This window comes from Stegostoma tigrinum, chromosome 1, assembly GCF_030684315.1.
Source record: "Stegostoma tigrinum isolate sSteTig4 chromosome 1, sSteTig4.hap1, whole genome shotgun sequence".
Classification (NCBI taxonomy): Eukaryota; Metazoa; Chordata; class Chondrichthyes; order Orectolobiformes; family Stegostomatidae; genus Stegostoma; species Stegostoma tigrinum.
Genome location: NC_081354.1, coordinates 107,437,691 through 107,462,503, shown reverse-complemented (window position 1 = coordinate 107,462,503; position 24,813 = coordinate 107,437,691). Strand labels below are relative to the sequence as shown.

Below are 24,813 nucleotides of genomic sequence, written 5' to 3'. Positions count from 1 at the left end.
CTGAAAGGAAAGAAGAACTCGAAGAGATATGTGTTGTTTGTGTCGAAACAATGTGATCTGCATTTCCACATGGCTTATAAAATGGAGAGATTTTCCAAACATTTCCTTTTGTACATGGTGCCCTTGAGGTTTTTATTAAAAGAGCCTCTCATCGCTGCTAGAGAGTCTCCAGGGTGCAAAAGTCTTCTGAGGTGAGTGTTACATATTAGGGTGGGATCAAAATCCGTGAAAACCTGCAATTATGTTTGAAAGGAAACGTTTGAATTGGCTGATACCCAGGCAACTTCATTTTTAACCAATGGCATTCTTACGTAAAAAGAGTGTAGCAACAGTGAATTCACAATTTGCTTTAGTGGATTCAAACATTTGAACAGGCTTTTTGTTATTTTTTCCACCAAGGACTGTGCTTCTGACACTGGGCATAGGTAAGTTACGATGATTGAGTTTGTTTCAACTTGCAACTTCATCACAGCAAACTCTCTCCGTATGACAACTTGCTCGAAAGGCTATCATTCCTGACATCTGTTACTTTGTCCAGGATTAGTAGAACTTAAATTAGCTGACTTAAATTTGATTTTTGAGTTTAATTTCTGTTAATTCTACCTACTTCATGATGTCATGACTGTTTGCAGTAGCGAATGAACTCCCAGAGCTCTTATTAATTCAACAATTTTATGCTTTTTCTGAACAAGTTAATAATCACATTGAAGATGCTGGTTTAAATGAGGGAATACAATGCTAAAAGAAAAAGAAAACACCCTTCTAAATATTCAAAGCCATATAAATATAAGAATTATGATGACTGTTCGAACTTGAAGTCACTCTAAACTTATACAGATGTTATATCACTTAGAGAATGTGGAAAGGTAAAAAACTTGCTTGAACTTGTATTTATACAGTGCTTCACCAGACTGGAATGTTCTAAATTACTTCAGACAATGAAGAACCTTTGAATGCAATCAGTGTCATAATGCAGAAAATAGTGAAGCTAAGTTGTGCACAGCAAGGTCCTGGAAATATAACAACCTAAACAACCAGATAATTTGCTTTATTTTGTGTGATGTGGTTGAATGACAAATATTGGTCCCAGGATTACAAGAGCTGCCTTGCTGTAATTCCAATAATGACATAAGATGATTTGCATCCACCTAAGAGAGTGTTCTACCTGCCTCTGACAGCTCAGTGCTCCAAGATGCTGGTCCTCTGATAATGCACTGTGCTGGCACTGGGGATTGCCACCCTGGATTATGGGACTCAACTATCTCGAGTTGGTCTCAAACCTACAACCATCTGCCTTGGAGGTGAAATGAATCATTGATTCACATATGGCATTGAAGACTAGTAAACAACATAGGTACCTTGGAAACATAACTTCAGGATATTTCAAAGGATTGTACACCCAATGAATTACATTTGAAGTACACACACTGGTGTTATATTGGAACAATGCATCAAGCTTTCATGCACCCAGTCACACAGATATCAAAAGGGGTAAATGACCAGTTAGCCATTTCTGGTGTTTTCACTCAGGGGAGGAATATTTGGCAAGATCAAGGCCAGACCTCCATGCTGTTCCGTGAATTGAGTAATAAGATAGATGCCTAGCTCGACAGAAGGATGAAACCTTGATTAACATCCAAAAAACACAGCAAACGTAGCAATCATCAGAAGAAAAACATTTTAGGGGCCAGCCTAGGCTATGTGTTCTAGCTCTGAATTTGAATTTAAACCCACTGACTCAAAGTCAAAAGCTTTAAAAGTGAATTTATGGGATACCAAGATCTTTGTCTATGCTAGTGTTTGTTGTTCAATTTTTCCTGCCCTTGAGGATATGGTAGTGAGCTGCCAACTTGAACTGTTGCACTCCTTTGGGTGTAGTTGTGCCCCTAGTGCTGTAAGGAAGGGAATTCCACGATTTTAACTCTTCAGTAGTGAAGGGATGGCAATATATTTTCATGTCAGGGTGGTGAGTGGGTTGGAGAAGGTCATGCAGTCGGTGGTGTTCCCATGCACCTATTCCCTATATCCTTCTGGATTATAGACACTAGGTTTGGAAAATATTGTCTCAGAAAACTTGGCAAGTAGGTGTAGTAGCATCTATTAAATGCACAAGCTTTGCCACTATTTGATGCTTGGCACTTGTGTGACACAAATGTTATTTGCCACTTGGTAGTCCAAACCAGAATATTGTCCAGGATAAGTTGTTTTTGATTGTGAACCTCTTCAGTATCTGAGGATTTGGAGGTGTTGCTAAACATTGTGCAATCATCAACAAACATCCATACTTCTGACTTTACGGTAAAAGAAGGGTCAGTGATGAAAGAGCTGAAGATGGTTGGACCTAAGACACCACCCTGAGGAACTCCTGCAGAGATGCCCTGGAGCTGAGATGACTGACCTCCAACAAGCAACTTCCTTTGTTAGAGATATGACTCCAACCAGCAGAGAATTTCTCCATGATTTCCATCAACTCTAGTTTTGTGAAGGTTCATTGATACCACCTTTGGTAAAATGCACCTTTGATGTCAAAGGCAGTCACTCATGCCATCTCTTGAATTTGGCTCCTTTACCCGTGTTTGGACCAAGTCTGTAGTGAGGTCAGGAGCTGAGTGACCTTTGTAGAATGTAAACTGAGCATCACTGAATATTATTGTTGAGTAAGTGCCACTTGATGGCACTGTTCATGGTACCTTCCATCACTTTACCGATGATTGATTGAGAATAGGTGCAGACTTGATGGGCGAAATGGCCTATTTCTACTGCTCTACTCTTTGATCTTATGGTGTTATGGTTGTAATTGACTGTACAGGATTTGTCGTCCTTTTTGTGGACATGACATACCTTGGCAGTTTTCTACATTAATGGGGTTCACAATTAAACCAGTCTAGATCCAGATGGGATGTGGAAAGCTAACTTCCACTTGGTGAGTAGCCATCACCTCTCAGATACCACATCCCTGAGATGGGACCAGAGACAGGAACACGTTGCCAGATGGTCATGCCAGGCAATGGGGTGAAGTTGCAAGATCACCTGCCTGACAACCAGCCTGCACCTCAGAGTAGAAACCCTGCCCAGCATTTCAGCTGGGGGATAAGAAACCAGTGAAAGTAGATGATGAAAACAAATAGCAAATCCTGTCGAAAAGGAAACAAGAAAATACCTTTGAGGAAGGTATTCCTGGAAGAACAATGGCAGTAAATTATATACCACTCCAAAGGCAAAATACTGCATGCTGGAAGTCTGACATAAAAAGAGAAACTAGTACCATCTGTGAAGCTACTATTTCAGGCCATTCAGAACTGAGATCCACATATTCATGAGTCAATTTCTTTTAGTTTGCAAATTGTAGAAACCATGTTGGTTTACCACATAACCATGTCAAGAAATTATAAGGGTAAGCTTGATTTTGTTTTGAAGTCCCATGAACAATGCATACAGAAAAAGATTCGTGGTTTTGTGTATAGTACATACTGAAACATTGTTCACTGGGATTCTGCTTTCTTGTATCAAATGATGAGTAAAAGTTTCAACTCCTGTGCAGGCAGGCCTGAGGAAGATTTCCAATTGGAATTGAAATAAACAACATATTTTAGTTTCACCTTGACAGGTTGAGACAGATTTCAAGAGCTCTTTCAGGGAGGATCACAATACCAGCATAAAAGCAAAATCCAGGTTTACATACAGCAAATGTTTATTGAAAAGTCATTAAAACAAGACATTTCTGGGCGCTATCTGGTAGCAAGTTTTTCAGGCAGGCCCTGTTCTTATCTACATTTGGACAAGGTGGTTGCCTCCACTCTGTCAATATGGCATGGTGGTTATTGGTAAAGATTCAAACTGCAATGTATTATGTACTTAACCAAACTGTAAAAGATAACTTTGGTTTTCTTTTCTGATTCTCACTATTATGATTCTGGCTTTGTTATCCCACTAGTGGTATTGCTGATCCCCTTTCTATATACTGATCTTGGGAATTGTTCTATGAAACAATGTAGCAAAGAGTCAATATCACTTTATTGATATCGTGCCCTTGTAATCTGTTTCTCATCCCGCGTATCTGTATGCAAAGATTTTGCTTCATAAACTGATCACATGCAAACTTGTAAATGAAATCCGTTGGAAATTGAGCATTTGGTCGTCTTTTTAATGTACCCCTTCTTTTATCTAAAATTGGTCAGTCTTTGTTGGTGCCAAGAGCTCACCAGTAACCTCTCATAAACATCATCAGTCCATGTTTGGACATTCATGGTTTAGGAGTGGGTTCCATGTGCTTGCTCTTACAAACAAATCTAATTTTGCTGAGGGCCTTCCCAGACAGAGCACTATTACCTTGTACTGTTGGTGGCGCCATGGCTCAGTGGTTAGTACTGCTGCCTCACCGCACCAGGGACCCGGGTTCGATTTCAGGCTTGGGCAACTCTCTGCATGGAGTTTGTAAATTCCTCCCATGTCTGTGTGGCTTTCCTCCGGGTACTTTAGTTTCTAGTCCAAAGATGTGCAGTTTAGGTCATTCTGAATTGCCCATAGTGTTCAGCTAGCCTGAACATCCCTGAAGTAGCCATGGGAAATGTATGGTTACTGGGATATGGTGGGGAAGGTGGTTCTGGGTGGGGTGCTCTTCTGAGGGTTGGTGTGGACTCAATGGGCTGAATGGCCTCTTTCCAGACTGTGAGGATTCTACATAGCTATTACTTGTGGAAAGATCTGCATACTTTGTGCAGGAATTCTCAAGGGATTAGCTAGTCTTGTCTGCAATGTGCAGCATTATCACCGTAGCATCCAGATGCACAAGCCTCAGTTGTGTGCTGGAGAATGAGGGAGAAGCTGAATTAACTGTGAGTTAGGGAAAGAGCAGGAGCAGTGACAGTGTTAACTGAGGACCTGAAAGGAAAATACCAGCATGAATTGGCTAGTGATCGTACAGAGTGCAGGTTGTAGAGTGTGAGCACATAGAGTGCCAACTTTAAAAAGAAACTGAGTAAACTTTCTACCCTGAAACAGGTTGCCAGCTGCTACTGAGAAAATGCTACATTGTAAGCAAGAATAATTTGATTCTGATGTTAAAAAGCAGGGTAATTTTTTTCCCTGTAGGTTTAGGAGAATTTTTTTTGTTAGAGGGGTAAGAATCAGTTGTTGTCTTTAATGGAGATTCAAAACTACTCAAAATGCATCAAATGAAGTGTGAAAATTTCCAGAGATGTATATCCACAGTCTTCAGCATATCCTCATTTAAACTATTCCTCCCCCAACAATTCTGGAGGAATTACATTTTGAAATGCAATTGCTTGATAATGTAGACAAAAGTGCCATGCTGCATGCAGCAAAAAAAGAATAGGCCAATTTTTGGCACATTTGTGTATTGGTCAAGGCAATGAGATGATACCTACCTTTCTTCAGATGTTGCAGATGAAATTTACATTCATATAAATAGTGGGGTAGGGCAAGACATCAGTTTAATATCTCAACAGAAAAATATATTGTTCAAATAGTGTAGTACTGCCTCAAATCTTCTGAATTGTCAGCCAAAACACTGCAGTCCAGCCATTGAATGTGGCTGAAAACCGAAACCTCAGGCACCTGAGAGTGCCAACAAATATGAACCTGTTTGAACTGTATTCTTGCCTCCAAACTAACAGCCTTACTATATCGTTGAGTGCACATCCTCTTTTATTCTCATTGGCCCATTGATGTGCAGCGGTTTGACCTATTATTTTTCTGTAGCTAAATTTGACTTCGTAAGATTTTAATCATTTGCTGAAAGAAGAATTTCAGTTGTTTAATTGTCTCTATCTGTGTTTCTTTCAGTTGTGGGATTTAACCAGAAAACCCCAGTGATCTACATAATTGGCTGACGTTTATTTGAAGCTTGCTGTCCCTGAGTATTGCTGGATGAAGTGATTTCTGGAGTCAATATGGATTCTGATGTGCTGACGCTTTGTATTTGCTGTGGACAGCCGCACCTTCCTCAGGAAAATCATTCATATGATTACCAGGATGAAATCGACGATGATCTCATATGTCACATCTGCCTCCAACCTTTGGTGCAACCACAGGATACACCATGTGGTCACACTTATTGTACGTTATGCCTTACTAATTTCCTATTGGCCAAAGACTTCTGTCCCATGGATAGGAAGCCCTTGTGTATGAAGGTGTGCAAGAAATCAAGCTTCCTAGTGCAGAAGCTGCTGGATAAATTAATGGTTGCCTGTCCATTTAAAGAACACTGCACTGAAGTAATGCAGCGCTGCGAAGTAGAACTTCATCTTCGTCGCAAGTAAGTACGCTTGGCTTTTGCAGAAATATAACTCAGAAAAATTAATGAAGAAATTAATCTAGTGTTGAGATTACAACCAATTTGTCAATTGAGTTGCAAAACTACTGGTTGACCAAGAAAATCTCACTTTTTTTTTCTTATTCATGTGATGTGTCTGTGGCTGGCTGGGTCAGCCATTATTGTCTGTTCCTATTCTTAACTGCCCTGTGGTAATCGCACATTCATGATACTGGAGATAGTAAGAACTGCCGATGCTGGAGTCAGAGATAACACAGCGTGGAACTGGAGGAACTTCCATGGTACTGAAGTCACATATAAGCCATACCAGGGAAGATCGGTGGAATTCTTTCCCTAAGCGACCAGATGGGTTTTCACAAGAATTGGCGGTCATTAGATGGTTGTCTCTAGGCTGTCTTTTGATTCCAGACTTCCATTTAATTTAAATTTCATGATCTTCCATTGTGGAATCCTATGTCACAATATTCTACAACAAAGACTTGTTGAAGTTATGTTAGTATTGTCTGAAATAAAATGAGCCACAACCCTTTTAATAAGATTGTACATATGTTTATTTTCTTATTTATTCCCCCTCATCAAAATTAGCCTTTCAAAAGTGCACGAGACAATCTAGCTTCTACTTATTGCAGTCAATAGCATTGATTGGATTTGTTTTGTTTTTGTCCAGTTTAATGTAGGGTGCTCTCTGACTTCGATCTCTCAGAAGGATTCAGTAACATTTAACTAACTCCTGTTAAGTACCTAAAGAACAGTCAATCAAATATTTCTTTGATCAGTCCCACAAGATGTTAGTATTTAGACTGAATTCAATGCCTTGGTTTATCCCCTAGGCTGTTGGCTCCACTGCAACTATTTCATTGAAATATATCCTGGTATATTTTGAAGAATCAAGCTGGTTTTTGGCCGCTTGAGTATTGTAACTAAACTAAAGGAGCCTACCATGTTGAAAGATTCATTTTATTACAACTACATCCAGCTCTCGAGGTGTCAACATTTCTTTTTGTTTTACACTGTCAGTCCTGTGTTCTGTTTCCAAAATGGACCTACACTTAAATTAGTGGCAGCTGCTTTTTCATCTTAACACAACCACAGAGGTCAGCAGACTCTGAAATTCTTTCAACCAGTTAAACATTGAAGGCAGTTTTATATTTCAGTTTTATTCTTCACATTTTATGTGAACACCTTTTGGTGTAAATCCAGTGACCATCCTAAAAGGAAACAAAATGCTCATCAGAGATAAGTGGATGTGGGAAATAATTTAGTTAGCTGGACTATGACAATGATTGTAACTCCCAAATTCCCAGACTGCCTTTCAATATTAAAGGCTAGGCAGTGGCAAAATCGTGCAATTCTGTGGCTTCTATGTCAGACATCAGAGACCACACTGCAGACATGGTGCTAGCCAGTGGGAGACACTTTAATTATTTATTGCCATCTAGAGTTTAATTTTCTCTTTGCAATGCACTAGTTAACACATATGCAGAAATTATTTTTATGGGCTATTTAGTACAGTCATTAGCTTTTCAAAATACATAGCTTAATTGCAACATATTACGCAGGGATTTCTAGAACAACCAGAGGGAATCAGAAACCAGTTAAAATTCTTTTGTTTTGACTTGCTTTTTGCAGTTAGACTTTGTTAGGTAGACAAATGTGACAATCAACCAGGTCCCACTGCTGATTAGTGACTATATCTATTTGCTGATACAGGTTGAACTCTCCAGCTCCTGCTTTTCTCCACATATTGTCAAAACAGGCTTATGAGTCTTCAATTTAATAGATTTCCTCCGAAAGATATACTTTAAAATATTACACCCTCTCAGTACTTTAATGATGTGTTTCTCTACATATTTAAATTGTGCATGTTGTTTGAAACCCAAATCTTGTGATTCACAGACAAAAATTATTTTTTATTCAGTCATGGGATGAGGACATCACTGGCTAGGCAGCATTTATTCTTGATCCCTAATTTCCCAGAGGGCAATTCAGAGACAACCACACTGCTGAGAGTCTGGAGTCATATGTAGGCCAGACCAGGTAAGGAAGGCAGTTTCCTTCCCTAAAGGACATTAGTGAACTAGGTGGATTTTTCCCCAACAATCAACAATGGATTCATAACCATCATTAGACTCTAAATATTTATTGAATTTGAATTCCACCATCTGCCTTGGCGGGGTTCGAACCCATGTCCCCAGAACTTTATCTGGGTCAATAGTCCAACAATGATGCCATTAGACCATCACCTCCCAAATGCATTGAATTAAACTGACAGAATAGCAGGCCTGTTAAAATGTTATAGGGCCATACTAGTTTCTGTTTGTTGACTCCTATGGTATCTGTACCATGGGAATATTGAGTACAATAGAACAAACCCACAATCTTGAATGGCGCAATGGTACAGGAGTTAGCAATGCTGCCTCACAGTGCCAGTATGAGTTTGATTTCTGCCTTGGGCAACTATCTGTATGTTGTTTGCATACCCACGCTGTGACCTAACGGGTTTCCTCCTGATACTCTAGTTTCCTCCCACAGTCCAAAGATGTGTGCCTTAGGTGGATTAACTGTGTTAAAAATTGCCCCATAGTCTCCAGGGATATGCAGGTTAGGTGGTCTAGCCGTGGGAAAAGACCCCATGAGGAGTGGGGCTGGATGGGATGCTCTTTGGAAGGTCGATTCAGGTTCAATGGGCCAAATGGCCTCTCTTCTGTACTGTCGGGATTCAATGATTCTGTGAACTGGGGCAGCGTAAAGGAGCAAGCTGTCAACGTGAGGGAGGGAGGGACTGGGGCTTGAAGATTGGGGGTGTGGTGGTCAGATAACAACTAGTAATCTGGGGATAGAAGTGGGGAATTCTGGCAATGGAGGGCAGGAAGTCAGCAGCTTCCTGGAGGGGCCAAATAGTGCATTCCTGTTCCTGTGGGCCCACAAGGGTTCTGTAAAGAGTATTTATCTTCTTGAACTATCATCTCCCAACTTTTTCACTTCTAGCTGTACTGAACCCTGGGAAAACCAAGTAACTATTATAGTTAAATTGGGCTGTCAATAATACCGTGGGAACCTGATTTAAAATGATGAATTAATTGTTTTCACCACAATGGGACACATCACATGGTGAATCCTGTCACCTTTGTGTACATACCCTTTGCCTTTTCTAGAGTTGAGGCGTGACTCAGATTTTGCACTTTCTCTTTAATTGTCTCCTGACCCCGTCCTACTTGCGATGAGGGTGTTAATATTAAGGCTGTAATCATTGACAGTACAAGCAGGGATAAAAGCACTGTTGTGTTCGTGAAGTATGGTAGCTCATTATTTCTAAGTATGACCTAACTTAAATATATAAGACTTGGTGACTTGAGCACTGCTATTTACCTCGTTACCTTGTTGAATTGTGCAGAATTGTCAGAACCCAAACAGATTTTCTACATGATCACCGCCTCCAACCAACCAGCAGACGATCAAACTCAGTAATCTTCTTACATTTCAATGATGTTTTGCCCAGCTTAGTTTTGAAGAGATTTAAGTCAAGAGGACCAGTCTTCAGGCAGACATGATGTTGAGCTGTAAAACAGGAAGTGATTTGTGCTACAGTCGGACTGGACTATGTGAGCCCTTTTTGGAGAGGCAAAGTATATTACAGAGCATAATATCAGCATTGATCCTTTGAGAATGAAAGCTCTCTTGCTGCTGGCTTTGCCCTGGCTAAATCCTGCTAACTGCATTGGCAGTGTTGACAGCGTACACTTTCTGTACATGGAGCAGTAAGTACTACAAAATAGTCCCATAACTTGTGTTATAGTGAAAAGTGAGTTTACTCAGCATTTTTACAGCATGAAGTAATTTGCTGTTAAGTAGTAATACAACCAAGAATGGTATTTGGATGTTGATAATTATTTAAATCTCATACGGGGCGCATGATGGCTCAGTGATTAGTTCTGCTGCCTTACAGCGCCAGGGTTCCAGGTTTGATTCACGACACTGTGGGGAGTTTTGCACATTCTTCCTGTGTCTGCGTGGGTTCCCTCCAGGTGCTCCGGTTTCCTCCCACAGCCCAAAGATGTACAGGTTAGGTGAAATGGCCATGCTAAGTTTCCCATAGTGTCCAGGGATGTGCAGGATAGGTGGATTAGCTGTGGGAAGTGCAGGGTTACTGGAGTAGGATGGAGGTTGATGGGTCTGGGTGAGATGCACTTCAGAGGATCATTGTGGACTCGATGGACTGAATGGCCTGCTTTCCACACTGCAGGGATTCTATGGCAATGTCAAGGAAACAGAAAATACAGGAAATACTCAGGTGCAGCAGTGTATTTTGAAGAGAGAAATATCTAAAAGCAAGGATCTTTTTCGAAGAGAAAGTCCCAATGTCAGCACTACATTGTGGGTCTGAGCCCATAGAACGGGTTATGGGAGTGTATCTGTTTCTGATTGCACAGATGCTGCCTGAACTACTGAGTATTTCAATGCCAGAAACAAAAGTAGAAATGCTGGAAAAGCTCAGCAGGTCTGGTGGCATCTATGGAGAGAAATCAGAGTTAATGTTTTGGGTTGAGTGACCCTTCCTCAGAAATTCTTGATCTGCAGTTCTTCGGAATGTTTCAATGTCTCTGCTTCTCGTCTGACATTCTTTCACCTTCTCACATTTGTCCTGCTTATACTCAATATATGTGTAAGGTACAGCACTGTTGTACATTTATTTGTATTTATGCTTGAAGCTGAAAGATTTCCAATTTTTATAAAGTAGTAAATGGAATGCGTCAATTCTTCACTGCATTTAACGTGTTGGGGCTATCAGGTTTTTCAATGTTGCTGCATAGAAAAGTCATTACCCACACAGCCTTCTGAGCTAATGTAGCCAAGTGTTTAAGTGTGTAGGAGGGTATTATCTGAAAAATTATCCATGAATTGAGTAGGCCACCAAAAGAGGTCCAGAATTGGAGAAATGAAAGAAATGTAAGGTGAGGATGATACCAGTCACTGAGGTTTACGTAGGAACAAGACTGCTGAGGTTTTAAAGAATTATTATTTTGAAGTATCCTTGTTGAGATATGGTGGCAGTGATGGGAGTGTAAGAACGCCTGAGATTTGGCAAAGGCCTGGTTTGAGTGGAGGCAGGTTGTTGAGGAAAAGGAGGTCCATGTGTTTGCATTGGGACGGGAGGTACTTGCTGCACTCAGGAGGGGCTCCTGACTCATGGCACTGATGAGAAAACGGGAGAATAAATGCAGTGGATGGGATCTGGCACAGAGCAAGGGGCCAGAATGATAGGCAAAGAGAGACGTGGCAACCGGCAAAGAGGGGGAGAAATGCAGATTAAAGCAGCCATTGTCTAACAGGACAAGAGAAGTCTGTACTGTTGCCACAGCTTACACTCCTTCAACATCCTATTCTTGATTCTCCAATACCTCCAATGGAAGTGCTACTTAAAGTATTTATCCAGCTATCAGGCAGCTTCGTTGACCGGTTCTCAACAATAGCTGAGAGCAGTGGTAAATATTTTTCTTCAGCAATCAGACAACGTTGGCCCAGTTGCTTTCCTGCTGCACAGTATTTGTGTTGTTTGGTGATTGTGGTTTTGTCTTACTCTATTGTGTCTGTTCTCCTTTTTAGTCTTTTCTCAAACATCTTTTCCTTTGCCTGTCTCCTGATCATAATTACTCCTGTCATATTCTCCTTTGATCTTTACCGCAAATATTCTGAATGTACTAACATTACAGCTGAAGATTTTGTTCTGAAACGTTCAGATTTCTCTCAATTGACACTTCTACGATGCACTCATCAGCACAAGCATTACTGCACAGCCACTGTTTTAACTTCATTTGCCCATGCAGCATCACTCAAGACTGTTTCTCCAAAGAATATCGGTCCACAAAACTAACGCATGCATGCTGTGTTAGCCGTTGTCTGAAGTAAAGCCATTGCTTTTCCTGTTGTACATGAATAGTGTTGACCTTGATTTAAGGAAAATAATTGCCAAATTTGTGTTTAATGCAAAGCTTGGCAATGTAGGAAGTAGAGATGTGCACAGTCAAAGGCTTGAAGAGGACTGCTGGAAGGGACCGATGCCATTCAAAATGCAAATATGAGGTGATGAACTTTGGGATGAGCAACAGAGAAACAAAGTAATTTAAATATCATTATTTTCAGGTGGTTGTAAAAGGAGAGAGAAATGACACAGAGCAGACTAGTAAGGGAGTCAAACAGTAAAGCACAGGAATAGGTCTTTTGGCCCATCATGTCTGTGCCAACCATGATGCCATTCTAAACTAATTCCACCTGGTTGCAGAGATAATGGGAACTGCAGATGCTGGAGAATCCGAGATAACAAAGTGTGAAGCTGGATGAACACAGCAGGCCAAGCAGCATCTCAGGAGCATAAAAGCTGATGTTTTGTTTAGACCCTTCATCAGAGAGGGGGATGGGGAGAGGGTTCTGAAATAAATAGGGAGAGAGGGGGAGGCGGACCGAAGATGGATAGAGGAGAAGATAGATGGAGAGGAGAGTATAGGTGGGGAGGTAGGGAGGGGATAGGTCAGTCCAGGGAGGATGGGCAGGTCAAGGAGGCGGGATGAGGTTAGTAGGTAGGAAATGGAGGTGCGACTTGAGGTGGGAGGAGGGGATAGGTGAGAAGAACAACAGGCGAGGGAGGAGGGGACGAGCTGGGCTGGTTTTGGGATGCAGTGGGGAAAGGGGAGATTTTGAAGCTTGTGAAGTTGTGAAGCTTGATACCATTGGTCCCCAAGGTTCCCAAGCGGAATATGAGTTGCTGTTTCTGCAACCTTCGGGTGGCATCATTATGGCACTGCAGGAGGCTCATGATGGACATGTCGTTTTAGGAACGGGAGGGGGAGTTAAAATGATTCGTGACTGGGAGGTGCAGTTGTTTATTGCGAACCGAGTGGAGGTGTTCTGCAAAGCGGTCCCCAAGCCTTCCCAATGTAGAGGAAGCCACAACAGGCACAGCGGATACAGTATACCACATTGGCAGATGTGCAGGTGAACATTTGCTTGATATGGAAAGTCGTCTTGGGGCCTGGGATGGGGGTGACGGAGGAGGTGTGGTGGCAAGTGTAGCACTTCCTGTGGTTGCAGGGTAAGGTGCCGGGTTAGGTTGGAGGGTAGTGTGGTGCAGACAAGGGAGTCCCGGAGAGAGTGGAAAAATGTCTTGGGTGGTGGGATCAGATTGTAGATGGCGGAAGTGTCGGAGGATGATGTGTTGTATCCGGAGGTTGGTGGGGTGGTATGTGTGGACTAGGGAGATTCTCTTTGGGCGGTTACTGCGGGGGCGGGGTGTGAAGGATGTGTTGTGGGAAATGCAGGAGACATGGTCGAGGGCGTTCTCGACCACTGCAGGGGGGAAGTTGCAGTCCTTGAAGAACGCGGCCATCTGGGATGTGCGGGAGTGGAATGCCTCATTCTGGGAGCAGATACAGTGGAGACAAAGGAATTGGGAATAGGGGATGGAATTTTTGCAGGAGGGTGGGTGGGAGGAGGTGTATTCTAGGTAGCTATGGGAGGCAGTGGGCTTGAAATGGACATCAGTTTCCAGCTGGTTGCCTGCGATAGAGACAGAGGGGTTCAGGAAGGTGAGGGATGTGTTGGAGATGTCCCAGGTGAACTTGAGGTTGGGGTAGAAGGTGTTGGTGAAGTGGATGAACTGTTCGAGCTCCTGTTGGGAGCAAGAGGCGGCGCCGATACAGTCAGCAATGTAACGGAGGAAGAGGTGGGGTTTGGGGCCTGTGTGGGTGCAGAAGAGGGACTGTTCCACATAACCTACAAAGAGGCAGGCATGGCTTGGGCCCGTGCGGGTACACATGGCCACCCCCTTTGTCTGTAGGAAGTGGGAGGAATCGAAAGAGAAGTTGTTGAGGGTGACGACGAGTTCGGCCAGGCGGATGATGGCGTTGGTGGAGGGGGACTGGTTGGGCCTGCGGGACAGGAAGAAGCCTAGGGCCTTGAGGCCATCTGCATGCGGAATACAGGTGTATAGGGACTGGACGTCCATGGTGAAAATGAGGTGTTGTGGACTGGGGAATTGGAAGTTCTGAATGAGGTGGAGGACGTGGGTGGTGGCATGGACATAGGTGGGGACTTCCTGGACCAAGGCGGAGAAAATGGAGTCCAGAAGGGTGGAGATGAGTTCAGTGGGCCAGGAGCAGGCAGAGACAATGGGTCGACCAGCGCAGGCAGGTTTGTGGATTTTGGGAAGGAGATAGTGGGCAGTGCGCTGTTGGGGAACAAGAAGGTTGGAGGCTGTGGGTGGGAGGTCACCTGAGGTGATGAGGTTGTGAATGGTTTGGGAGATGATGGTTTGGTGCTCAGGGGTGGGGTTGTGATCCGGGGGCGGTAGGAGGAGGTATCAGAGAGTTGGCGTTTGGCCTTGGCGAAGTAGACGTCAGTGAGCACATGGTCCATATCCCTGTATTACTTGCCTGTTCATGTGCGTACATTTGGTAAACATTTATGATGCATTACTCTAGTAATGTGTGCAGGCCTGGGTGCTGCATGTTTGCAACTATGCTGGGACCTTGGATGCAATGTTTCATGATGACACTCAGGATGAGAAACTCAACTATCATTGGCAGGGTTACTGAAATTGGAATTGTGCTCAGAGTAGAGAAGGTTAAAAGGAAATTTAACAGGTGTTCAGAATTGTCAAGTTTTTGTGAAAAATCAGGAGAAATAGATCAGTGAGCAAAGTGGTAATGTAAGCTAATTGGTAAGTGAACTGGAGAGAAGTGAAGAGACATGTTTTTATCCTCCATCATAATGACTGGAATACTTTACCTCACAGAAACATGGAAATAAATTCCACAGGACTTTCAAAACGCAATTGAATCAGTATTGACAAGGAGTAATCTATAGGATTATCAGGAGAAAGCTGGGGTATGGGACTAAATTGAACAGCTCTTCCGAAGAAACAACAGTGACACAATGGGCTGAACCTTCCATTTTTCTTTTGGCCAAGTCCAAGTTGCACTGATTTTTTTGGAGGGTTTTTTTTGCCCTGAGGCCTAGCAAGTGTTCTCACTGTTTTACCAAGTCCACCTCATTATCTACTGACCCCATCTCTGTCATGTCTCTCAGGTCAAATTTCCACCCCATCTTGCCATGCGCCATTCTCCACTCAGCAGGTATCTGAAAGGCTTGAGTCTGTGCCATCTTTAGAACCCAGACAAGCACTGCCCATCCAGTGTGGGCATGCACCATCACTGACACCTGCCCTGAATATGACAGATGGCAAAATCAGCTCCCTGGTTTTTGGGCAGGAACCGGGAGGTCCAGCTGGATGGGGTGGTTCCAAAGTGGTACCTCCTGTTTCCCCAGGGCCAGTAGAGGAGACCACAACACCAAGTCATGTCAACCTGATCCAAAGCTGCAACGCAAAGTAAAGAAGCCTTGGCCATCTGGAGGAATATTCATTGCTGGAGGAGAAAGGTCAATGACCTCCACTCTGCCAGTGTAAATGGCACTATCTTCTCTTTGTTGCATTCCCCACTGTCTGTCTCCAGTACCTACCCCCTACCAAGGTCATTCTCCACCACCCTCAATACTGCCTACAACATTTTCCTCACTCACTGTTACCCACCTCAACCTTCAGTGCCATTAACCCAGCAGACCCTCCGAGCTGTCTACTCACTCACTTGGGGCCACTCCCCAGCTACACCAACCGTCCCAACCCACTTTCATCTCCCACAATACCTGCCTGTCTTTCGGTCCAGAAGGAAAACAGCCCACAATGTGGTAGAAAGCGTGTGTTGCTCATCATTTGACTCCTCACTTCTGATGAGGAGAGATCCTGACTCCACCCCTTCTGAGGAGGCATAGGAGTGGTATCAGAGGCTCTTCTTTACTGAGTTTTGGGATCCCCTGAATGAAGACTATTCCCTTTGACTTGACAGACACTTGCTGATGACTGTGACCAGCTTCCTGTTTTTCCCATGCTGTTTAGCTTTGAGACGAGACGGGAGTCATAGGAGCGTGGTGGCTCTGGTGTACTGTGTGTCTAGGCTCAGTGAGTGAATGCTATGACAGCAAGCGAGGACCTTGGAGATATAGCCTGGTCCAATGCATAAACTGGGTGCATGTCCCTGAGCACAGTATCCTTGCTGCAGCACTATCAATTTAGGAGGCATGGTTAGGAAGTTTGCAGATGATCCAATCAAATCTGCAGTGGTATAGTGGGCAACAAAGAAGGTTATCTAAGATTAAAAAGAGACAGTGGGCTGAGGAGTGGCAGATGCAGTTTAATTTGGATAAACGTGAGGCCTTGCATTTTGGTAAAACAAACAAGGGCAGGACTTATACTGTTAATGGTAGGACCCTGCAGAGTATTGTACAACAGAGAGACCAAAGGGTCAGGTACATAATTCTCTTGAATTTGTATCATATATGGACAGGGTGGATAAGAAGGCATTTAACACACTTGCCTTCTTTGCTCCGACCTTTGGGTATAGGAGTTGGGATGTCATGTTCAGGTTGTACAGGACATTGGTGAATCCTCTTCTGGAGTACTCTGTGCAGTTCTGGTCATCATGTAATATTATTATTAAATTAGAGCGGGTTCAGAAAAGATTTTAGTTAAACTGAAGGGTCTGTTTCAGTGCTGTATGAGTCTGTGACTTTTTGCTGGTGAGCCAAAGGTGCACAGTTGAAGTGCAGTAGCAGTGTGTAAGTGGATCAGAGATGTGCTGTGAGATTTATGGGAGGCTGACACATGACAATGTCAGTACCTGTGGCTTTGGGGTAAATGTGGCTCGTGCCAATACAATGTGTTTGAGATGGATGCTGATACCCAGTGTCCAACAATGAGGTTGTTCAGAGCAAGCAGCGAGCTGAGTTTGCAGGTCCTCACTCCGATTTCCTTCTGAGCTTTCCTGCCATCGAGCTTGTTTGGCAAGTTTGACAGAAGGGAGGCTGAATGTTAACAAAGCACGTTGTGCTGTTTGCAAGGTGTTTAACAATATTGACTGTCAATTATCATCCTGCCTCTGTCTACAGAGCATCTCATCATCCCCCATTGTGAAATGCACAAAGATGGAGCAGGATGATCTTGACATTGACATGGGTCCAACTGCACTGGTCACTTGATTCACCCACACATCTTGCTTTATCCCACTTTGCTCAGTCCCCTATGAGATCACCCCTCTTGAATTTAAAGGCTTCCTACTATGTTGTAAGATTCTGAAATAAATTAATTCTTGCAAAGCATGCTCAGTGCCTTATGTGCTTTATAGACATTTGTACTCAACCTGTTAAGAACTGTTATTACACCCCAGTGGAGCAGATAGAACTTGAACCCAAGCTTCTTAGCTCAGAGATAATGGGAACTGCAGATGCTGGAGAATCCAACTTAATAAAGTGTGAAGCTGGATGAACACAGCAGGCCAAGCAGCATCTCAGGAGCACAAAAGCTGATGTTTCGGGCCTAGACCCTTCATCGGAGAGGGGGATGGGGTGAGGGTTCTGGAATAAATAGGGAGAGAAGGGGAGGCGGACCGAAGATGGAGAAAAGAAGATAGGTGGAGAGGAGAGTATAGGTGGGGAGGTAGGGAGGCAAAGTGGTCCCCAAGCCTCCGCTTGGTTTCCCCAATGTAGAGGAAGCCACACCGGGTACAATGGATACAGTATACCACATTGGCAGATGTGCAGGTGAACCTCTGCTTAATATGGAAAGTCATCTTGGGGCCTCGGATAGGGGTGAGGGAGGAGATGTGGGGGCAAGTGTAGCACTTCCTGTGGTTGCAGGGGAAGGTGCCAGGTGTGGTGGGTTTAGAGGGCAGTGTGGAGTGAACAAGGGAGTCACAGAGAGAGTGGTCTCTCCAGAAAGCAGACAACGGTGGGGATGGAAAATTGTCTCGGGTGGTGGGGTCGGATTGTAGATGGCGGAAGTGTCGGAGGATGATGCGTTGTATCCGGAGGTTGGTGGGGTGGTATGTGAGAACGAGGGGGATCCTCTTTGGGCGGTTGTGGCGGGGGCGGGGTGTGAGGTATGTGTTGCGGGAAATGCAGGAGACGCGGTCAAGGGTGTTTTCGACTACTGTGGGGGGAAGGTTGCGGTCCTTGAAGAACTTGGACATCTGGGATGTGCGGGAGTGGAATGCCTAATCCTGGGAGCAGATGTGGCGGAGGTGGGGGAGTTGGAAATAGGGGATGGAATTTTTGCAGGAGGGTGGGTGGGAGGAGGTGTATTCTAGGTAGCTGTAGGAGTCGATGGGCTTGAAATGGACATCAGTTACGAGCTTTTTGCCTGAGATGGAGACAGAGAGGTCCAGGAAGGTGAGGGATGTGCTGGAGATGGCCCAGGTGAACTTGAGTTGGGGTGGAAGGTGTTGGCGAAGTGGATGAACTGTTCGAGCTCCTCTGGGGAGCAAGAGGTGGTGCCGATACAGTCATCAATGTAACAGAGGAAGAGGTGGGGTTTGGGGCCTGTGTAGGTGCGGAAGAGGGACTGTTCCACGTAACCTACAAAGAGGCAGGCATAGCTGGGGCCCATGCGGGTGTCCATGGCCACCCCCTTTTTCTGTAGGAAGTAGGAGGAATCGAAGTAGAATTTGTTGAGGGTGAGGACGAGTTTGGCTAGGCGGATGAGGATGTCGGTGGAGGTGGACTGGTCGGGCCTGCGGGACGGGAAGAAGTGGAGGGCCTTGAGGCCATCTGCATGCAGAATACAGGTGTATAGGGACTGGACGTCCATGGTGAAAATGAGGTGTTGGGGGCCAGGGAATTGGAAGTTCTGGAGGAGGTGGATGGCGTGGGTGGTGCCACGGACGTAGGTGGGGAGTTCCTGGACCAAAGGGGAGAAAATGGAGTCCAGATAGGTGGAGATGAGTCGGTGGGGCAGGAACAGGCTGAGACAATGGGTCGACCAGCGCAGGCAGGTTTGTGGATTTTGGGAAGGAGATAGAAACGGGCCGTGCGGGATTGGGGAATAATAAGGTTGGAGGCTGTGGGTGGGAGGTCACCTGAGGTGATGAGGTCATGAATGGTGTTGGAGATGATGGTTTGGTGCTCAGCGGGGGGTGGGGGGGGTCATGATCAAGGGGGCGGTAGGAGGACGTGTCGGAGAGTTGGCGTTTGGCCTCGGCAATGTAGTGGTCAGAGTGCTGTACTACCACTGCGCCACCCTTGTCTGCGGGTTTGATGGTCTTAGCTCAGAGGTAGGACTGTGTCACAAGAGCTCCTTGTGCACCTTCTGTACATGTTATTTTTACTGCACATGGTGAAAAAAATCTTTCATATGGTGTGCACTTTCAACATTATTTCTTCAGAATGCTGAATAATGTTTTTATGCCAATATTTGTAATTGAAGAACCAAAATTCTGGGGATTTCTACCATTTCTCAAGTAATACAGTAAGGACTTTACTTTCTGAGATTTAAAGTTAAAGTTAAATGTTGTTTCCAATACATTTCACCCCAGTGCAGCTGGGCTGTAGTTTTCTTTGTCACCTGAGAGCTTTGTGTCTTATCCGCTGTGAGGGAGTAGTTTTTCTCCCCGCTGTTACTGTGGTGACAGTCAGACTAACAACAATAGCTCCACTCATGATTCTAGTCTTGAGCGGTTCTTGCACAAGATTTAAAATTTGAATGTTAGCTATCTGCCGTATTGTGCAGCTGACATGCAAATAATGCAACCTGGTCTCCAGGCTCCAGCTGTCTTGAACAGGCCTGTTTCCCAGGCCTAGAGCAACCAGCTCAAGCTGTCCAAGATTTTTTGTGTTTGACTACCTCAATAATGATTTGCTTTGGGAATAAATAGTTCTGTTCTTACTCCGTAATGGAACCTTGTCTTGTGGTTGTATGTTTAGCTGATGCGATATTTTTACTTGTTTACCCAGCTTCTAAACTTTTCAGTCTTTGGCTGTATTCTACGAGGCCTAATTACTTTCTCTCAATACATAGGACATAGCTCCAGTCTTTTTCTTTTGCTAAGCTGTGGGACAAAGACCCCAGATGCATGTGATTAACACCCACAGGGACTGTCAAATGCTACAGGGGACTAGTTAACAGGGCCCTCAGTTCATTTGGAGTTCTCTCTTCTCTGTCCTTTATCCTGTCACTGAATCATCACCAATGATCATTCATCACTCTCTCTCAATCTATATCCCTGCATCCACCCCGTGGCTATCATAACCCTGCACGTCAACGCATGTGTCTCCATCCACCCATAATGGTCCCTCATATCCTCACGCTCTGGTTACTGTGGTGTAATGGTTAGCATGCTGGTTCCTCAGCTCTGAGATCCAAGTTCGAATCTGGACTCAGCGTATTTCTTTGGCTGGTATGATGGCTCAGTGGTTAGCACTGCAGCCTCACAGCACCAGGGACCCGGGTTCGATTCCAGCCTGGGGTAACTGCCTGTGTGGAGTTTGCACATTCTCCCCATGTCTGCCTGGGTTTCCTCCAGGTGCTCCGGTTTCCTCCCACAGTCCAAAGATGTGCAGACTAGGTGGATCGGCCATGCGAAATTGCCCATAGTGTTCAGGGGTGTGTGGGTTATAGGGGGATGGGTCTCGGTGGGATGCTCCAAGGGGCGGTGTGGACTTGTTGGGCTGAAGGACCTGTTTCCACACTGTAGGGAATCTAATCTAATTACAGGGGACAGAAGGGGTAAAGTGTAGAAAGATTTGAAAACAAGGGAAAGAATGTTAAAGTGAAGTTGTTTGACTGAGGAGCTAAAGTCAAGTGATGTTATGGAGGTAGAACTAGGTGGTTTTAGTGGTGGCACAAAAACGACATCAAAAACTTGACCACCTCTCTGATGAAGGGTCTAGGCCCGAAACGTCAGCTTTTGTGCTCCTGAGATGCTGCTTGGCCTGCTGTGTTCATCCAGCCTCACATTTTATTATCAAAAACTTGTCTCTGGGTCACGTGACCACAACAGACTGGTTTTATCAGATTGTAGCTGGACAGGGTTTGTATAGTTGGGGGGGGGTCTGTTGGTGGTGGAGAGAGACAGAGAGAGAGACAGAGAGAGAGAGAGAGAGAGAGAGAGAGAGAGAGAGCGCGCGCAAAAGTAGCCATTGAAAACAATGACTTCAACATTTCCGTTATTCAGTTGGAGGACATTTCTGTTCAATCAGTACTGGGTTTTAGATAAGCAGTGTGATCATTCAGCAACAGTGGACAACTGGTTGTCATTGGTGTGAAAACTAATACTGCGCTTACAGATGATCTCCCCAAAGGCTGCATGGAGGAGATAAATTGGGGATGCTGGGCACACAGGATAGATCTTTCGAGGGCACGAGATGTAGTAGTGTGGGAGCAGGAGGATTACAAGAGCCTCTGTGGCTATGTTCAGTTGGATAAGAATGGAACCAGATGAGAACAGTTGTACGGAGCATCATGACAGTAGAGAAAAACGATATGGTCCACCATGTCAAGAAGGATAAAGGGAGAAAATTTAGGATGTCATTTGTTGAACAGCCTCTGGTAAAGGCACACTTGTCTTTGTTTATTTATCATTATTTTGTCTTACTATTTAAGTCTGCTGTTCAGACAGAAATCTTAGTGCTTTTGAAGGTGAGCACATCTAGACAGTTCAAATATGCCAGTTTATTCTTTATCGAAACTTTCCATTCTTGATTTCAAATTCATACTCAAGCCAACAATATGTCAATTTGTAAAGATTAGGGCTAGGCAAAAATAAAAACTAAGAATAAAATCTGGGACTACCACAATCCTTTCCCACAAAAAAAGAGTGGTAAAACAAATCATCTTTGTTGCAAATATATTATGAATATTCCTTTTCTAAAAGGCTAGCAAAAAGGAAGCAGACTCATTATGTTATTCATACTGAACCTAATTGCATTGCTTTAGAGATGGTGCAAATCCTGGAAGGAAGGAAAATCAGAATTGGAAATTTAAGTTTGAGTGAAACTGGCAGAAGCCTATGAGCAGTTCAGTACCTGTTACCTGTGCTACGGCATGATGCTTACAGCATGGAAAAAGCCAGAGTAAACATCCGGCACTTTAGTTTCATTGAAGAATTGAGTGACAAGCGCTGTGGAATAGGCTATTTTGCCTGTTGACTTTATTTATACATTGGGAATGGGATGTGGGAGAATTGTGGATGAGGAAGAGGCCTGAATCTTGTAGCCATCATTAGCCAAAAGCACCAAGTGGATGATCCTATCCTTGTACCATCACAGGTGCCATTCTTCAGTCACCTCAATGTGTTCCCCGTGATTTCAAGGAGTGGCTTTTCCACCAAAGGATTTCGGCCCTGTCAATGTTGCAACTACAATGCAGAGGTTTTGTGTTCCAGGGCTTGTTGCTCCCCTATACATATTGTCCTAGTACAGCTACAAAACAACATTGGTCAGACCAATGTGAAAATTGTCAAGGTTTACCCTGTCCATAAAGGAAAGGAGTTACTAACAGTGTTATCAAGTGGCACTTGCTCAGCAATAAGCAGCGCACGAGTGCTCGGTTTGGATTCCAAATTTGGAACACACCACTGCATTGGTCCAAATGTGGATAAGAAATGAATTTCAAGCGTGAAGTGAGAGGACTGCCTTTGATATCAAGCCAGCGTTTGACCAAATATAACATCTGGAAACCCTGGTAAAATGAGTCAACAGGAATTCAATTCATTGGGTGGAGTCATGCCTCGCTCAAAGCTAGAAGTTTGTGGTCGTTGGAGGCCAGTCATTCTCAACTCCAGGACATCTCTGCAAGAGTTCCTCAGGTTGGTGTCCTAGGCTCAGCCATCTACAGCTGCTTCATCAGGGATCATTTCCCACCCCCACCCACCCCGTACCCACCATTGAGCCAAAAGAGTGGATCTTTGCTGATGATTGCACAATGTTTCGCTTCATTTTCAGTAGCTGGACAGCATTCAAACCAAGCTTGACAAGTGCCAAGTAACACTCATGCCATGCAAGAGTCAAGCAATGCCTATCTTCAACAAGATGGTGGCATGGCGGCTCAGTGGTTAGCACTGCTGCCTCACAGCGCCAGGGACCTAGGCTCAGTCCCACCCTCAGGTGACTGTCTGTGTGGAGTTTGTATGTGTTCTCCCCGTGCGTGGGTTTCCTCCAGGTGCACCAGTTTCCTCCCACAGCCCAAAGATGTGCAGATTAGGTTGATTGGCTGTGCTAAATTGCTAATAGTGTCTAGGGTGGGAAGTGCAGAAATAGGGTAGGGTGTGGGCCTGGATGCGATGGTCTTTGGAGGGTCAGTGTCGACTTGAGGGGCTGAATGGCCTGCTTCTGCACTGTAGGGATTCTATGATGAAGAGGGCCTCTATCTGTTTCTTTGATGTTCAGTGGCATTTCCATACTGGACCTTTCACCATTAATATCAAAGTTATTGACCAGCAACCCAACTCGACCACCTAAATAAATACTGAGGCTTGAAGATCCAAGTCCTAGAATAGGAATTGAGATAACCAATTCATCTACTGCAAGTTAGGAATATGATAGAATGTTCTTCACCTGTTGCGATGGGTGCAGCTCCAACCTGAAAGTTGAAACTTGAAGCTATCCATAACAAAGCATTCACCGCCATTAAAGATGTGCTCCCTCCTCTGTTGACGTACAGTAGCATCAATGTGTACCACATGCAAAATGCATTGCAGCATTCACCCAAGACTTCTCAGCAGCACCCTACAGCCCAATGCTCTTTATCAGTTAGAAGCAAATGGGAACACGAGCACCAGCAAGTTTCTGGCTGGGTCACAGAGTTGGGAGTAATGCATTGCCATTTCTTCTTTTTGCTGTGTCAAAAACCTGGAACTCCCTCCCTGTGACACGTCTGTATTATGTGGACTATAGTACCTCAAAAACACCAGAGCCTCAATGGAATTAGTGATGTGCAATATATGCTAGTCTTGCTGCTGACATCCTACATGAACTAATATAAGTTTGTGTTTGGCAATATGAGACAACACTTGTGGAGCTGGAGGAACACTGCAGGCCAAGCAGCGTCAGAGGAGCAGGAAGGTTGACTTTTCGGGTCAGGACCCGTCTTCAACTTTCCTGCTCCTCTGCTGCCTGGGCTGCTATGTTCCTCCATCTCCATGCTGTATTGTCTCTGGCCCCAGCAGCTGCAGTGTTTGACGTGATGTTTTGTAAACTCTCGGGCAGTACCTGTTTTGCCTGCTTCTTCATGATTCAGCATGCACGTCTGTACAAGAAGGGTGGGTGTTTCTGACTGTAGCAAATAATAAGCAGCAGTTTCTGCCTGTTCCTTTACTGGAAGGAACAATCTTGCTCTATCGGGCATTAAGAATTAGCTTGAACTTTGAGAAGCAATTACTTTTTTTTGTAAAAAAAAAACACCCAGATATGAACCAGCCAGACCAGATGCACACCAGAACTGCAACATAATTTGCTTGTGGCAAGTACCATATGGGTTAGTTCCCAGACTGATGACTTGTCTAATGCTTAACAGGTCTTTGCTAATTTATACATTTATTTAAATCTTAGTAGGAAAAGGGTGAAAAATGCAAGGGAAGTTGAAATGTAAAATGTTTTTTTGTCTTGCATTATGTGGCAGTTTGGATTCAAAGCTGAAAATA

General features: G+C 44.2%; 1 protein-coding gene across 11 annotated transcripts in view; it reads left to right on the top strand.

Annotated features, from left to right (window-relative positions):
• lnx1 (ligand of numb-protein X 1) overlaps nucleotides 1–24,813 on the top strand; it is a 195,278-nt gene that overhangs the window by 63,288 nt on the left and 107,177 nt on the right. For 9 of the 11 annotated variants that reach the window (XM_048525324.2, XM_059647800.1, XM_048525613.2 and 6 more), the window contains one exon: nucleotides 5,806–6,277. In XM_048525324.2, the coding sequence (XP_048381281.1) occupies nucleotides 5,913–6,277 (365 nt within the window). In that variant the 5' untranslated portion in view covers nucleotides 5,806–5,912. Of the gene's footprint in view, nucleotides 1–381; nucleotides 426–5,805; nucleotides 6,278–9,943; nucleotides 10,054–24,813 lie in introns of those variants that run through there. The other 2 variants (XM_048525691.2, XM_048525877.2) reach the window with 2 other exon arrangements.